Raw genomic sequence first — 18,271 nt, 5'->3', positions numbered from 1 at the left:
GAATTGTTAGCTGTCCCTCCCTTTCATCAGAGTAAGTCCAGCATTTTCAAGTCTCCACCAATGCAGAGGTTAGTCTACCACATGTGCTGGGCCACATCTAATACTGATGTGTAAGTGAGCCTGCAGAGCCCTAAACCAAGTAAATGTTTGTCCTGGTTGAACTGAGAGAGCAAACCCACTCAGTATTGCTCAATTACATGTTTACCAAACAATTTCCAGTGCTCAGAGCAGATGAAAAAAATATTGTATTATATTAGGCTTTTCTGTAGAACAAAAGTTTAACAGTGAAGAACAGCAAGAATTCTTGGCAGTAATGTAAAGGACTCTTTCATAATACTGGTTCAGTTATCAAAACATTATTTCTGGAATGGTACATTTGGCTGCATGGCTTTTCTTGGTAAGCAATCTTGCCCTTTAGGAAATAATCAAGTTTCTGAAATTATTGTGTGTGTAGAAGAGGGGAGGAGGAAGAAAACGTTTTAAAGAAACAACAAAAACAATGTTTTCTTTTCAGTACTAACTTCCTTCAAGACTTTCTCCGCAGTAAGTCAGAAAAATAGTGATATCAATTATTACGGAAATGTAGTATTTAAATAATTTATGCACTTTAAACATTTCTGTACAAAGGCCTGGTAATTTTCAGCATAGAAAAGTGGGCCTAATAAAACTAGTCTGAACCAATAATACACCCATGATGGGGTAAATGCCCTGGGTTTCTTTCAGGCATACAATTGGCTTTTTCAGTTAAAACCATACCAGCCTCAAACTGGAACAATCAGCCATCAGTGTTTCTTTTATGCCAGGATCTGTTGTGTGAAAGCAGGGTAGCACGTATCCCTACATACATAAAATGCTAAAGAGAAATGTTTTAATTCAGATCTGGGAGGATCCATGCCCACCATTTCTAACAGCTTTGTCATAAACAGACATGTTTGCTTACCTACACATTCACTGCCAGCCAGATCTACCAGCTGCAGCCTAGTTTTGACTTGCTTCAGTTTCTCAGCTGCTTCAAGTTGTGCTGGTGAAGAGGCTCTGGAAGAAGAGGTAGATTTACTGTCTCTTTTTTGTGGATAGGTGCAGGAAACCTCTTTATTCAGTCTTTGATTGATTTGTTCATCTTCACATGAAGTACCTGTTTGATTGGAGGACAAAAAATAAAAATAAAAACAAACCTAAAAAGCTAAAAAAAACACCACCAAATCTCCAGCTTTTCACTGGCACTGGAAATTGGTTATCAATGGGGAGTACAATATTTGCTTTTTCGGGCTGTTCTAACTGAAATGTTGTATGATCCAGAACCAATGGCATGGGCTGGCTGTATGACTTTTTCAGTCTTGTTTAAGGCTTTCGTTATCAAAACCATCACACCTTTTGGTAAGAAGGCTTGTTATAGATTGTACTGTATGTAACATCCCCATCATTCACACTTCAGTGTGGGAGACGAGACACAGGAATACACTAAAGACATTAAGAGGTGCTTTTTCATGTCTTATTTGATATTTGGGAGCAATAAGCTCTAAAGCCTTGTTTCTAAGCATTTAATACACTCTCTGATGGTGTTCTGAAGTAAAAGAAGAAAAAGGGAAAAGGTTCATCCTGCCTCTTCGGTTTTGTCCTTAGCAGGATGTAAAGACAGGGCTTAGGGCCTTCTGGCACACAGTCTGTTAAAAGTAACAGAGACAGGATAATCTATTCAGAGGACTTAAGAGTCTAGTTGCAATAACACAAAGTTTACAGCTGCAAAACTTCAGTAAAGAGCAGACTGAACTGGGTTGCAGAGACAGACAGTGTAATTAAAAAATAGATGTTCTTTATCCTTAGTCTGAGATGAAGAAGCAAAGTAACTGCTCTCCTCAAACAACAGACATTTCTGAAACATAGTGCTAGAAGATTTGCAACAAAACTATCAATCTTCTGTAGTTTTCTGTGCACAACTAGTCACAGGCTTTAAAACACGATATTTAGTGATTTTAGATCTCCACTTTTGAGATATGACAGTTACACCTAGATCCACAATTGGTCACTGTAAATATTACACACTGCTACAAGTGAGATCCCATTTGCAGTGCTGCTTTTTTCTCTATTTCTCACCTCCATCTGCATTCACCATAAATTAAGACATATCTGTAGTCTTCTGTTGCCAGACAATATGGTGTCATAGTGTTGAATGTGGAAATGGCAAAGGGAAGCCTGGACTAGACAAGACGGCTGTTGTGCTACAGTGCAAACACTGTGGTTTGAGAAGTAACATCTGCCTGATTGACAAGAATCTGGAACTGGCTAGAGCTAACATCTGGAATGTTAAAACTGCAACTTGTGAAGCAATTGTGTCTTTTGGCAAGGGCAGCAGGTAAGTGAGGGCACTGTTTGTTCTGTTTTGCTAATATTGTCGGTTTAATTTCCGATAGCAATCTAGGGGAAAAAATGTTAAATATTTTCCATTTTCTTGAACCATACTGTTGTTTGAGAGTATGAAGGAGACAGACCACGGCACTGGAAACAGAGTCTAATTACAACATAAGCAAAAGAAAGCAAAGTTAACCCTCAAAAGCCAAAGTTATTCCTAAAGCAACAAACTGGTAAGTCTTGGTGTGGTAATGAAAAGTAGAAGTACAGGATTAGCCATACTAAGATGACTATGTTCTCTATTCCTACAGTGGCCTATTGTTAACAGTTTAAGACATTCTGAATGGAAGGGACTTTTTTGCAAGGCAGCAGGTAAAAAAAAAATAATAATAAGAAAATTTCCCACTGACAGTTTACGCTGACCCCTAAAAGATATGGTTAGATTTACCTTAAATTTATGATGAATAATTAAATGATACATCATATAAACTGATTTAACTACTCTATTTGAGTATTTATCTTACTGATAAAATTTACTTTATTAGCCATTTCATGCTATAAAATGTCAAAGACTCTGTAAGTCGAGAGATGTGAAGTGAGAGCTTTCTATGAAAGCCTCTAAGAAAATCCTTAGCAGTGAGAAATCAAACCAGTCAGTTTTTTAAGACAGCATTTAGAAGGTAAAGAAAAATAACTGAGGGAAAGTATTAAGCACTGAGAAAAGGAAGAAAGACCAATATGAAAGCCTCACAGGCCAGAGAATGTTTTTCAGAAACAACTGGTGTATTTTAGTATTACTTACCAAAATTATCTCCAGAGACAATTGTGGTTATGGTCAATGTAACCACCAGATGGGAACGAGAGGAATGAGCATGCACCAGTGTTGGGTGCCTGACTCTTAGCTGTAGGCCTTTGAGAACTAGGTGCAAAAATTCAGATGCATCTGCAACAGTCCTAGGAAGTAAACAAACAAGCAGAAGGTTTAACTGATTCACAGTAAAAATTACATGAGAAAGCGGGCAGCTCAGATGTGAATTTCAGCTTTTACACTTCCTTGGTCTTCTAACTCCCTGTGCTATTCTTAACTCTACCTCTGAAAACTAATCTCAGTTTTGAGCTGTTGTATAGGCTTTTTTCATAAGGAGTTATGTAGCAACGGAAGTGCTGAGGAAGAAGGAAGCATCCTGCCAACCTTGTAGGTCTTTAAATACAGTATCTCAGCTTTAGGGGGTGACTGAAATTTCTACTTCTTCACACTCTGGGGGAAAAAAAACGGAAAGACAGATTTACATATTTCTGACATCTCTGGTTTTACAGATGTGGAATTGATGTTAAGGTAGCTTCTGCTTCTTTTTGGAGGCAGAGCATTAAGTGGGAAAAAAATAATTATGAACCTTTGGAAACTGCAGCTCATGCTTGGAATTAAATCCAGAATCCTTGATAAAATGCTGGAGTTGCTATTTGCCAAACAGTAGAACTCAGTAGTGTCAGAACGGTCAAGTGTAAGTTTTTATAAACAATTTTATCTTATGCTATCAGTTTTCTTTTCCAGTTGAAAGATATACTGCTTATATAACCTATTGGAGGGGAGAAAATCTGACAAAGAAATCAACTGGTTAAGTAAAACACCATGATTTTTCCTAGGCTTGCAGTGTTAAAAACAAATGATGCAAGATTTGCCTTTATTCTCCTTTCATGTCACTGCCTTCTTTAATAATCACTCCAGTTTCGTCACCTAAGCATTAGTTTCTTAATGGGGATATAAATTATTATGGCTGCATATACCAGCCTGGTTACTGAAAGTCTTGTAATAAAGCAGAATCCCTAAATCCCTTTGTGACAGACTGCCCACTACAGCCTTGGTCCCGTATCACTGCAGTCAGCAAAAGCAAGCATATGATAAAAGACAAGGCCATCTTGCCTTAGATTTGTCTGATTTCAGCAAAAAACATACTAGGCACAAATACAGTTCATGCTATGAAGAGCCATACTGGAAAAGTACAGAGAAAGCAAAGAGCTATACCAAAGGCATCTGAAGAAGAGAAAAACACCTGGCTTCCCTGTACCTATACACGCTTAAAGAGAAGCAGCCACTTAAAAGCAGTTCCCTGTGTAGCTCAGTTACACTCCAAAACATGGCTGCGGGAGCTAAATGACTGCAACAGACTTCAGGCAATAGACTGCTGTGCTTTAACTGGAGTTTGCAAAAGATAAGCCTCAGGGCATGCAGTTAGTGCTGGTCACCCACGAGGCAGCTGCAGTTGACTTTGGAGGTAAAGAACATCCCCAGCACAGTGCTGCATGCTTGCAGTGGTGGTAGCTTCTCAGCAGGACTGAGGGTAATAGCCTCTCCTGCCTTACTGGGCTGTATGTACCATGCGTGCCAGAACCACGTTCTACAAAGAGAAACCCCAGTATGGTTAGGTTAAAATTTGGTGCTGAGCATTCTCCAAAGTCAACTAAGCCATAAAAGAAGAAAAAGACTGAGGTTTTTGTGATGCAGGGGGATGTACATGTTAGCAGGAAAGAAACTACTGTTTTTTAATGGTAAGTCAGTGAGATCCAGCAGGCCACTATATTCTAGATGAAATATCACAAATGAGGATGTGTTTTTATTCAAAGCATCAGCTGTTTATTTTAGATTTCAGGCAGCTGGGTGGCTTCATACAGTGGTTCCTTTTGTTTGGATTTGCTCTTTCTTATTAACCTTTCTGTGTAATTATTAATATAGCTTGTTTATGAATTGGACTTCTTTGCTGCTTGCATTGTAATTGAGATGCAAGCCCATATTCTAATTTATATTTGCTTTCTAACAGAGTATTTATTGATTATGTTTTTAAGAGGTGGTTAGCTACAGGCATCTGGTTCTGTTACCATAAATTAAAATGGAGAGAGATAAATACTGCATCAATTTTATGAACTAGAAATACAAACGAAATCTTACTGCAGATTCTAACTTCTTTCTCTGTGGCACAAGTCCAGCTATGCCTCACCTCTCCCTTCCCCAAAGCCCAGGAAAAGAAAAGGGTCACTTGCACACTATAAAAATCTCCATGGGGAAAGCGCGTAGGCTTTCTTTAGGAATTAATCCAGAACTTCATCTTAATTGCTGAAATACAATAATTAAGAATTATTAAAAAGTTAATTTCTACAATACCACAGTATGTTAACTTGTTGTTTTTTTTTTTTCTGAGTCACACTGTTCTTTCCTTCTCTAGACAAAAGAAGGAGATCAGCTTCTTCAAGAAAGATTCAGCACAAACAGGTTAGGCTCCATACCACTCATTTCTGAAGGAGTTTTTCTTTTTACTGACAGAGACTTAACCAGATGCTAAGAGTTGGAGGAGAGCCACAGCTGGGGAAATCCAAGAACACAAACTGAGAGAAACCCACCATGCAGCATAATACAAACAGAGATGGCAAGAGGATTCATCACTTCAAGCTCCGTTCATTTTTAATTCATACCATGCTCTTACGAAGCGTACAGAGTGTAGTCAAGGGTGCAGAATTTGTCTGGAAATCATATTTAACCTCAAGAAGAGCAGACATACCCCAGAGAAAAATGTTAAACTCTCCAACAGTATTACAGTGATTATTATTTCATAGAAAGAAAGGAGATTTATATAGTTCCCAGGGTGAAGAAAGGCATTTTGACTTCTCTGGCATTCCATTTTCTATGAGCAGCTCAATGGCCAGAAAATGCAGTGTATATCACTAGGTAGGACAGAAGTATGTCTGCGTGACCCACCAGAACATTGTTGTATTTTTATCAAGGCTTTTAGAGAACAGTGTGAACTCACGTGAACAATCACTGCTTACGTGATTGTGTCCCACAAGATAAAAGTGCTGCCTTCCTACTGAAGATGCATTTTGTTTTAACACAGAGACAAGGAAAATGTTTTTCATAACTGACTTCCAACTCCTCCTAGAGAAGTATAGTTTTCTAGGAGGCAAGCATCTTGATAGAGAAGTGCAGAAAAACATCATTCTTCCCCCGGAAACACAAAACACTCTCATAGTGCACTTAACATGTCACTAGGGTGAGTTTTTTTCTTTTCACAAATTTATTTATTTATCCAAAGAATAGAATATTTTTTTCTAAGTTTCTATGTCTCCCTGTTGTGCACAAGCAGAAATGTGCACTTTTGGGATCTGTTCACACTCTAGATACTCACAGAGAGCGGGCCAATAGCTTAATTCCACTGGGCAGTCTCTCCCCTCAAGTGTCACAAGTGCTGACTTAATTAATGCATTAATTAATGCTGCAGCATTAATGTTGACTTAATACCAACATAAGCAAAACATCTGTTACTAAAATATCTGAAACAGACTCACTCTTGTTAATGCAGAAATTGATATAAGCACCATATTTTTGTCATCTAATTAGCCAAGGGGTTTTATATTTAAGAAGAATTTCTTTGAACACTACATGTATGTAACATCCAAAATTATTCCCGTGTGCACTAGAACAAAGTTTTGTAATACTCAGGACATACATGCAAGAAAAAATCAAAGTAAGTACAACTTTAGCCTTAATTTCTTTAGGTCTCCCTTTGCCATCACGATGAGTAAATAAGAATCAAAGTTGCTAATGCAGAATTTTAACCAAAAATAATTGTACTATTAATGCTGAAAGTATTTTGACATTTGCAGCATAATTGACTGAGGTAATGGAAGCAGAAGGAAGCATCCAATATTTTCTTTTGCATGTGCTAAGGACTCACAGTTTCGAAGCAAATTCTGACGTCTATAGTGGCATTATGGACAGCTAGGCATCACGTTAACATTCAATCATGACTGGATGATAAGGATGAAATTGTGTACTCACTCATATGTAAGCAATGGAACATCACTCTTTCCTTCTCTGGTTGTGACAACGTGACGTTTGATGCCAAATACTTTTCCACAACTGTCTTTGGCCAGAAGATCAAAAATTTCATTATTATACACTTCTACAACAGAAACCTCAACCCAGTAACTTTCTGGTGGCTTTTCTGAAATAAGTCTGGAGAATAAAAGTAGAATAAAGCGAATGAATGAAACCAGAAAAGGCTGAAATCAAACCTCAAGTGAACAATCTGTAAAAATAGAATTGTTCTTTAATTGTAATCTAATCAACGTTCTGATAAAACTGCTTATTAATTATCAACAATCAGAGCTTTGCCTCACCCAGATGCTAATGTTAAGCTGAAGAATCAAAACATTCATTTTCCAAACAGCAATGCCAGCTTCAATTTTTTTTCTCCTCTAATCCCACTCCCCCCTCAAGGTTTTTTCATGCTATTTCTCTGCTGAAGGTGACTGCATTCAGAGCTCAAGATATGATAATTCTGCCAGAGTGCAAGCAATTAACAGATAAGAGATTCCATATGATCAGCTAAACACCATTATTCTGATACAAAACTGGCTCTTTCAATTTAGCTTACACCTTTTTCCAAAAGAAATCAGCGTAGCTGACTAAAAACCAAAGGGCTCTTCTATTATACAACATCAGTTCATTTCACACATGAGGTTCATCTAAAAAAATCTAGGTGAGAAGCATTCTCAAAGTGAAAACAGATCATGGTTTAAAATGTAATTACCATTTGTTTGGGACTGAGTTCTAGTCTGGATCTTTTTCACCTATTTCAACTGTGCATTTCACAAAACTGGTAAGGACTTCTTTTAATTTCTTTTCAGTTTGTGCTACTGTAACTGAAATATATTGAAAAGTCATAGGAATCTGAAAGCCTGACATATGTACACAGTGAAATTGCATAATCTTAAAACAGGCTAAGCTAGAGGTTAGAAATCAGTGTCAGATCTCAAATACAAAATGGCAGCCAGAAATGCTAGAAACAGTAACTGTGAAGCTAAAAGCTCTAACAATAAATACATTACAAACATTTCATCCTTTCTGTAAAGTTTAAGGTGAAAAGTCTGTAAGCATCCATTGCTTAGGTTGATATTATCAGATCAATATTACCTGAACAGTTCCTGGGTAGCACGAGGAATAATTCCAAGCTCCGATTCATCTTCATCCACAAACGTAAGGTTCTTTTCTAACTGTGGTCCCAACATTGTGTATGTTTTCCCACTTCCAGTCTGCCCATAAGCCATAATACACACATTGTACCTGAAATTCAAAAGGGCCTTCATTAATTTTACCATTATCAAAACTGGGAAAGGTACCAAGTTTAGAGTCTAACAACTTGGGAACACTAATTGAAAGGATAAATATATGCCACACCAGTAGCTTTCCTTCTGGAGCTCTCAGAATCTGACAAATTAAAGTACTGCTCATAACATCCCCTAAACAGGTTTTATTTTTTAAGCAAATTTGAAGGGCAAGTAACTGACAAAAACAGGGATGCTTAGCTGGGAGTGATTGATGAGGTTAAACCTCCTGTCTGTCCAACTTCCAGTTCATGCACTGGTGAGCTGCTTGTTAATCAGCTCCTGAACCACTCCTGTTTACAGTGCAGCATTTTAAAGTAAACCACTGCTGCATTTGATTTGTCTGACAGTGCTATGCTGCAGACTGCAGCACAAACATCTTAACAGCTGGGAGCAGTAAACTCTTCAGCTCTCACAGTCTTTTCAGATGAAGTCCTCAGTCAGAGCCCTCAACCACTGGAAAAGGTTAGACAGCTCTAGCAATAAAAGGCACAAATCTTAAGCCAAAGGCATTGGATAAGTTTCCATAGAAGCATAAATGTGGAGGCTACTCTGGAGTAATGGTGAGAGGAACTGCTACATTATGGACCTATAGAAGGTGAAAATGGACATCTATTTATCTTTCTTATTAGTTCAGAGACATAACTTCAGAAGACTCCATGCACTGGAAGTGCTCTGCAGTATGCTGGATTTTCTCCTCTGCCAGAGCTGAAAAAATAGGCTTGCTCCTTCCTTGGAAAAGAACAAAATTGTACTGCTTAAGCTCTAGCTCCTCTGTGGCAGACCTGAACAGCTGCTTTTGGTTATCTGATGCTTTTCCTCATATCAAAAAATATTGTTTCAAGTACATGCCAGCAAATTTCAATGAATACCCCTCATCTAATTGTTTTAGATGTATGGTTTTTGGTCATCAAATCCTTATATTACCACTGCAGAGAAATATATTTGCAGGGTTTTTTTTTTGTTTGGCTGTTGTGCTTTCTTTTTTTTTTTTTTTTTTTTTTTTTTTTTTTTTTTTTTTTTTCTTTTTTTTTTTTTTGCGTATTAAACATATCTAGAAGCAATTCTTTTAGAGGATTACTAATAAAGCTTTATTTTGTTAGAAAGCAATGTAGGCAACGCAACAAATTCCTTCATATCCCTGCTGGGAATGTGGAGTCAAAGCTGCAGTCAGTGAACCTATGATAAAGTTTCCCCTAATCTTTAGGATGCGAAGAGTATAAACTGGAAGTCTAGACATAGATATGACAAAGTAAAGGAGAGAATTGTAACTGAAAATAAAGAGCAAAATGTGTTACAAATTGGAACTGTAAATCTGAAAGAACGGATATCCCTAAGTACTCACTTTAGACATAATTCTGCTTGCATTTATGACAATGGAAAAGCTTCCAATAATTTTGATAGTCTTCAGCTAGGCTAAGAATGAGTGATTTTCATAGTTCAGCTCCCTAGTGCACACTGCCTGGCCAAGTCTTAGCTCCCTGAGCCTTCCAGTGCCTCTTCAAAATCAGAGAGAGATCTCTGAAACCAAAAAGGGAGCCAGAAGTCTGCAAGTGGCTTTTGTCCATAGGAAAAAGAAAATGGAAGTCTTCTCAGAAGTCTTTCAACTTCCATATAGTGCAGATACTTAAATTCCCCTTCACAGTTTCTATTAGTCGAAATGGTTCTGACGAGATACAGGTGATATGATCAAAAGCTAAGTAGTCAGGTGCTAGTAATTGTAAAGATACAAATAATTAATAAAGCCAGTGACAGTGTCTCTGCCAAAGTCAAAATGGTATTTTGGTAAGTCCAAAGGAACTGAAACTATCCAGATCTGTATTATATCTGAAGAAGACACAAGAGAGAATGCATTGTTGGGTGATTCAACATGAGGACAAGCAGCAAAAGAAGACTAATTTACATTTATTTAGTTCACTTTGTTGATGTTCTGTTCCCAACATAACCATTTCAAACAGAGCATGAAGCCACTTCTAACCTCAGGCTTCTAATTTTCTATTTATGATTCTCCTATGTATCCCCAACATTTCTCTTTTTCCACACTACTTCATTAGTTATATTATTGTTTAGAAAAGATCTTCTTGTCAAATTAGATTACCAACACTTTCACAATACTGCTCTCCTGAAAAGAGTAGGGCTGTTCAAAACTGGAAAGTTATCCCTAGGAGGAAAGTTATCACTATTAATGGAAATTAAAGGAGAAATTTATCCTTCCTTAAAATAAATAAGGTTGAATCTTCAATGTTATGAAAAAAGAGAAAATGTTATCTTAGTTCCTTGCTGGCCCTGCATTGCTAACTGAAAACTCAGAAGCTTGATGTACTTTATCTGCTTTGCATATGGAATGATCTCTTCTCCCTGGATATTTATACTAAAAAAAAAAGAAAAAGAAAAAGAAACAAGTCATTAAAAAAATAAAAAGAAAAGAAAAATAAAGAAAAGGAGTGGAGCGCGCCTTCCTACTTAAGCTTAAAGTTGTTCCAGTCCACTTTGGAGATCTGATCAAAACAATCAGGAACAGCAAAAAAGGTTCAAGGTTCCAACCAAGTGAGTCTGTTTCACATTTACAATGGGAATGCTGCTCAGAAACATGGCTAGTATGCAGTCTGTCCTCTGAAAATCTGCTTCTGTTTAAATGCCACTTTTAGAAGAACAAGATAGTTTTTTGTTCTCAATAACAGAACATTTCCTAAATGAATATAAAATTCCCAACTTTAGGATAGAATCCTTTCATTGTGCAAATTAGAAAGTGGCAAGTAGAGCAGATCAAGGTATTTTTAGATATGTCCAAATACATGTAGGCAATGCACTGAGCCAAAACAAACTTACATTCACTGCAAAAGGAAAAGTTAGAGAGATAAAACAGTGGTTATATGGACTTTTCCAAACTCCTCCAACCTAGTGATACCAAGGTTGCTCAACTGTGGTCATTCACACTATAAAATATATATGAATAAAATAGATAAAATAGATAAAATAGAATAGTGCCTTATGGGCCAAATAGGTGTCTTCTTGCCCCCAAACAGCCCTTAGGTCCTATTGTGGCATGTGTGAATGGTTGCCTGGAGTTTCACAGTATTTAAAGCACCCTGATATGTCTCTTCTGGGCTGCTTTTAACTACCAGGATGAAAAAGTTACTTGGAAACTTCAGTGTTCTACCAGATCACAGCAAAGAAAAAAAGATGGCATCCTCCATCAGAAGCAATGCTTAAATTTGCCAGAAAGGAGAGGAAAAAAACTAATTTTTTTTTTTTCCCCCAAATTTGTCTGTCATGCTACTTTTTGTAAACACTTTTTTCTCTTTTTATATGGGGAAACAATTTTCACTCAGTGTTCATTAGAAAGAAAACAAGAAAACTGAGCTGAAAAGCTTTAGAACACAGCAGGACAGCCTCTGTTAAGTAACCCTTCTTGAGGAATGAATTTCAGTAGAGAATTGCCATTTAGCTTTTTTACTCCCACCTTTTAACTTACCCGTCCAGGAGAGATGTTAGCAAAGGGGCCACGTCTGCAAACACTGTGTCTTGAGTCTCAGTAACACTGTAAACCCTGAGGAGCAAAGTGCAGTGAAGAAAAGATGTAGGTATGTACGTTGGCATAATTGAGGAGCACAAACAAAGGAAAATGTAGGCCTATGATATAAAGCTTGTGCCCTGCTGACATTTCTATGACAAAAGCACTTACAGATTGAGTTAAAAAAAACCCAAAACTATTTAGCTTGGCAATATGAAGCTGGCAGACCAGCACTTCTCACTGCTGCTCTAAACCTGACTTCCTACGGCAAGAAATCAAAAGGTGATGAGGAAGAGTTGAGCATCCTTGGGAGCCACCACTTTGTTCAATTGGCTAGAGGGAAAAATAAAGTGATGCATTAACATGTCCCAGAGGTTGATTAGGAATGTGTGATGTACCTCTGGCACGTTACAGAAAAGAATCTTGAAGCAGGAGAGAGGTCAGAATTCACCAAAGAAGTTTTTTGGTTGTTTTCCTTTTGTGTTGCAGTCCAGCAGACTGTAAATTAGAACTCCAAGGATCGCTCCTGCTTTTTTGGAGTCATGATGCATACTTCCAAGTAAGTTTTAAAGTGAAAGAAAGACAATTAAATGGATTAAGTTATTAGAAAAAGTGCAATGCCAATATAAGTTGTGGGCCAAAACAATTACGTGTAAAACCACTGCAAAAATTTTTTCACATTCAAAAAACAAAGAAGGCAACACAGGGCTCTTAAAAGAAAGTTTTCCTCCAACTTTCTCAGACATAAACCTCAATACCTGAAGATAAGAAATCATTAAAAGGAAGAAATTATGATTATAAAACGTAGGCATCCTAATTCATTCATTGCTTCTCTAGCATACAAAAAAAGTATCCTCCACAAGAATACAGTCACCAACAAATGCGGCTTATAGAAGATGGTGCAAATCTGCAACATGAGTATCATAGCCAACACTTACAAATTTTGAGGTATGAATCTTTTTCTTTGGAAAAAGCTTCCTCTTCTGCTGTCTTTCTGTTGCCATGTTTTTCTTGTTGTTTTCTGTTAAGCTCTGTTTTCCAGTCAGTGGTGTGTGCTTTTTTTTTTTTTATAGCCAAATAAATAACAGGAATTTTGGTAGCAGCAAAGATTACAAAGTGTAGTTACTTTCCTGTGTATATAGTATACTGGTACCCTTGGCTTTAATACATGATGCTAGAAGTTTAACTGAATGGTGAACATGGTTGGCTCTTTAGCATTTATTCAAAAGTGCTCTTTGTATGTAGACCAGGATCTGATCACTACAGTCCGTAGACTGCACAAACATAGATTTTGTATTTGTGTTCTCCATAAATATGACTGTACAAGGGATCGCTGATGAACAGATGCAGAATTAAACACAAATCACTTCAATATTTTGCTTCTGACAATGGCAAGAAGAAGTAAAAAACACTATGGTGGTGGGACACAGAGTAACTCATCTCTGCCTAATAATAGAGCTGCAAACTGATCTCAAAGCTGAAACATGAGTTGAATCTTTGCTTCAAAAAAAAAAAAAAAAAAATATATAAAATGATTAGCATTAGCATTCAGTTTCTTTTTCATGTTTCTGAATTCTTGGCCTGGAGTAACATCCTGTGGCAATGTGTTCCACAGTCTAATTGTAAGCTGTATGAAAATGTACTCTCTTTAATCAGGATATGAGCACTTTTCTGGCTTGATGGACAAATGCTGCTTGTTTTGCCATTCCACTGACATGCTGTCATGCTAAACTGAGAAACCAACAAATACGCAGAGATGTGGCACAGTTCTTACTGGGAGGACACAGGCACCTAATAGCAATACTCCATCCTTGCTTTGCATGCATACAAGGAAATGCTTCTATAAGCTTTGCACATAACATCTTCAAGGTCAGTACAAGAGCAAAAGCGCTTCCAGACACTTTTCTCTGCTTCACTTATCATCTGCAATCAATGAAATATTCATTAGCACAAATCCTGTATTTTAACCAACCCAGGCTATAATTCAATTTGTGTTGGAATGATACCTTTTTCTTAACACAGCAAAACATCTCCCTCAGAGCTACTGCATTAAAAAACAAAAACAACAACAACCAAGCCACCAAACTTAAAAGGTATTTATGAGATAAGAACATTAAAAATTTGTCTTCAGTTGCAACTTAGGGCTTTGGCTCTTTGCAAGTGCTGTCACCAGCCACAGCTAAAGCTAAACTCAGCCAGTTTTAGAGGGCTGTGCTTTCACCACAAATCAGCATAGCTGTAGCTCACTATGCCAGGTTCAGGTAGGTGTAGCGGTTCAGAGGAAAGGCATGGGGTTCAACGTTACAATAATTACTCCAAATATTTACTCAACTTCCTAAAGGTTTTTTTACTGCCTCTCCTTAACTCCCGTGCTTCAAATTCTACCAACGCTGAAATGAAGTATTTTCAGTTTGGCTTCAACTGGTTTATGCTACACTGTAATCAGAGTGGCTAAAGGCATGGAAGACAATTAGCTATCTGAGACCATGAAAGATGCAGCAAATCCAGTGAATCTATTTCCATAAGCCCATTTATTTTTATCAGAATGATGACAGATTTGCCCCTGTGTAATGATTGATGTTAATTTCACCTTGAAAATTCCAGGCTTCTTTTTATTTTGCTAACTGATTCACCAATAAAATTATAAAAGCATAACATGCTGAAAGCTGGAATTTTCTTCCTGAGCTGAAATCAAATATTTTGACATTTATTAGTTCCATAAAATGTTGCTAAAAAAATAAACATTTTTGAGTTCATAAGAACCATATGCTCTTCTGTTTATAAAAAAGAGCTGTTCTGGGACACTGAAAAAACATTCCCCAAGAACAGCATTCTTCAGGGGATTTACATTTTTTTTTTTAACTCGCTTCCTGATGATCAGGATCTGCACCACATGTACAGAGTCACAGCAGCTCTGGAGTCCAGTGTCAACACCATTAACTGTGTTGCTCTGTGGAACTGAATTCCAGCATTATTCTGCATTTACTTCAACTGGTATGTCTGCATTAGGCACAGCGAGAGGGTGAAAGGAATTACTTCACAAACATGTGAGAGGTTGCACGTGCCTTGTGGCAAGGGAGTCCTGTAACCTTTGAGGTGAGTAAAGCTTCCCCAAGATTTGCGTTATCTTAAGAATTTTCAGTCATTTGGCAGTCTACACAACAGCAGTCCTCAGGCTTCACGAGCAGAAAAAAGGCAGCTTCTTGGAAGGACACCTCAAAGAAAGCAAGTTACTGGCAACGTTAGGCCAACCTACAGCAGCTTGAGCTGAAACTGGCTCTGAGCATTAATTTAGACCATACAATACATGTTGGATGCATTTGACTTTCAATCAAGTTTAATAAGTCTAATAAGGCACAAAGACCAACTAAAACCCTTCTCTCCTACTCCTGCATTCAAAATCTCTCATGTTTGTTTATGTGGGTTTTCAGCCATCTTGCAAGGAAAGTGCTCACATCACAGATATTCTCTCAGAGGAGCTTTCTTCAATATGCCACTATCCTCTCTCTTTCTCTCCCTATATTTTATTTTTATTTTTTAAAGAATATTTCCTTTCAACTAGTGACTACAAAAATTGTCCTTCACTACACAAATGCTCCAGCTACATGGGTCTACTCACCTTTCAAATTGAAAAGTCTTGTTTATTGGTGCATGACCGGGACGGCTACACTTTACAAGGACAGTTTCCTACAAGAAGAACAAAATACTTACAGTTAATGTCACAAACGTGTGTATAAAACAGAAACATTTGCTGCACTGCGGTGAATTAGCAAGACCACAAGTAAGGATCTTAGAACACATTCAGATTATTAACGAACAACCAACACGAAATATGCACGTTTCATAAGAAAGATCCAAACAATTACCTAAGCTTCTTACGTGCCCAGAAAACTCAGACACCTAGAAATCCAACCTCTCTAATCACCACTACAGGTAAATAAACAGCAAAAAGATTTCTTCTTCTTTTTTTTTTTTTTTTCCATTGTAAGGACATGTTTTCATGCTGTCTTTTCAGATTGTCTTCATAAATATTTGTGCCTAGAATTGAGGCAGAAGATGCAAATTTCTTGGCATATCATGTTATTCCGCAACCGTGAGAAAGAACTGAAGTCACACAATTGCCAGATTTCCATGTTTTTTTTTAGTAGAATCCACTTTCCAAATGGATTACATACCAGTTTTGTAACCTGGACAAATGTGTCAGCAGCTCTTTGAATGATGAGCAAAGAAATTACAGAAGTCTGGAATGCCCTAAGTAGTAAGTTGTGTGACCTTCAAATTCCTCATGGCATATCTTGCTTAACTGTAGATAAAAGTAAAGAATTAAGTGTGAGTGCTTACAACAGCTCAGTTGGAATCTCTTCAGCACATAAAATACTTCATCTCTTTCAGTGAGGTTTCCTAGCTTACTAACTTGTGCTTATGTTACAGCATTTGATGGAAGTGCTGAAATTTTTACTGTTCTTCCAACAAGCAGGCTGTTAAACTTTCATCCCTCAAACCAGGATGGATGCTCTGAAAGTAATGTCTCCTATTTTATTTTGTCAGTCCATGACATCGGAGGTGGATGTTGGTGGTATGGCAGTAGAGGTTGAAGCTTCCCATCAATACTCCATTACATGTTGTTGCTCTGTGACAGATGGCAGAAGAGGGGCAGTCTGACAAAATGGTGTCTGACATGGAAGCACGTATGAAGCAAAGGTGTGACACTAAATTCCTCCATGCAGAAAAAATGGCACCCATTGACATTCACTGGCACTTGCTGAGTGTTTCTGGAGACCAAACAGTGGATGTGAGCACAGTGAGGTGGAGGGGGGTGCATTTCAGCAACAATGCCATCAGAACAACAGTGGGTCATAGAAACAGTGGGTCATCTCCACTGGTGCAGATTTTTATGGAGGCTCTTGTTCATCACTAACAAAAACACACAGTTAATGGTGGTGACTACGTTGAACAACAATCTTTGTAGCTTCATAGAGAATTTGCTCTAGCAACTAGTGTTATTGTGCTCTTTGTATCTGTTGCACTTTTGGTGGAAATTAATAGGAGGCATTACTTTTGGAGTGACCCACATAGTATTGGCACTGAGTGAAGTAGTAAAGAACTGAGCCAATAACGACTGAATAACAGTACCTCCTGCATGCAGGGGGCTAACAAAAATCAATTTGCTTCTCTTCTAAGTTACAAGTGTTTCCTTCTCTGTGGAGAAGTGTATCATTATCAATCTAATGATGGCAACACTTGCTATAGCATGAACTAATGTATCCATTCCAGTAGGCAAATTTAGCAACAGGGCAGGTATGAGTACAAGGTTTTGCTACAAATGTTAGAAATGGGATAGAAATTTTTTTTTTTTTTTTTTTTTGCACTATACAGAAACAAAAGCATTGTTAAGTGGCAGAAGTTTCACATAAGCATTTGTGATTCCCTTCCTACATATCCATTACATTACATATCCACTGCAGCTGCTGTGGAACCTCATCAGCTTTCCCTGTCAGTAGAGCATGAAATCCACAGCTCTATCACACAAACACTGAAGAACAATTCTTTCCATCTTAGAGCCACAGAATACTCCTGCCCCGAGTTTTTTAAGGGCAACATGAATCACTGAAATGACAGATGAATATTTCATTAACATTCGCAGGTTGTCCTGACACCCAAGCCTGGGGAGCTCTTCAGTAAGTGAAAACCAGTGAGGCACAGAAACAATTTTAAATGAGGCAAATCTAAATGAGCGGATATAGACATATAGCCACAAAACCAAGCTGTGATAATTATCACTGCCCATCACATGTTATTGAATATCTGTTGGAGGCTATTGCCCTCCTTCCGAAGGACATCACTCTACAGCAGAGCCACTGCAAGGCAGACACAGCACTGAGGTAGACAAGGACAGCCTAAAGGGCTTCCTGTACAGGGAAAGTAACGGGGAAGAAACCTGTAGATAAGGATGGTGACAAGCACTTGGGGAGTGATAATATAACCAACTACTAATGCTGTATCTACCTGATCTATTACAACATTGTCCCCAAAAAGGTGGAGGGGAAAACAGCCATAATTTAAATAGAAAAATGAATAAACTCAGCACCTTTCTTACAAAGGCTCTTCCTTCACATACATCTAAAACTTCCTCTACATCAGAAATACTCTTCTGGAAAATGGGTAACTCGTTTCCACAAATGCGAGCTTTGAGTGTTTTGCAGCTGGAAGATTTAGAATGAATGAAACCTCATGATTTTATCTGAAAATTGC

The 18,271-nt window shown here is 37.7% G+C and overlaps 1 protein-coding gene across 1 annotated transcript in view; it reads right to left on the bottom strand.

Moving 5' to 3' along the window:
* KIF25 (kinesin family member 25) overlaps positions 1-18,271 on the bottom strand; it is a 33,677-nt gene that overhangs the window by 2,533 nt on the left and 12,873 nt on the right. Inside the window, exons 8-13 of the mRNA XM_042888722.1 lie at positions 15,639-15,706; positions 11,981-12,055; positions 8,315-8,464; positions 7,178-7,354; positions 3,152-3,303; positions 941-1,135 (exon numbers count right to left, since the gene is read on the bottom strand). Coding sequence (XP_042744656.1) covers positions 941-1,135; positions 3,152-3,303; positions 7,178-7,354; positions 8,315-8,464; positions 11,981-12,055; positions 15,639-15,706 — 817 coding nt within the window. The remainder of the gene's footprint in view (positions 1-940; positions 1,136-3,151; positions 3,304-7,177; positions 7,355-8,314; positions 8,465-11,980; positions 12,056-15,638; positions 15,707-18,271) is intronic.

The sequence above is a fragment of the Lagopus leucura genome, unplaced genomic scaffold (genome assembly GCF_019238085.1).
Source record: "Lagopus leucura isolate 7727_CA_CO unplaced genomic scaffold, USGS_WTPT01 Super-Scaffold_73, whole genome shotgun sequence".
Taxonomy (NCBI): domain Eukaryota; kingdom Metazoa; phylum Chordata; class Aves; order Galliformes; family Phasianidae; genus Lagopus; species Lagopus leucura.
Note: the sequence above shows the minus strand (reverse complement) of the source record. Positions and strands in the feature narration are given on the sequence as shown.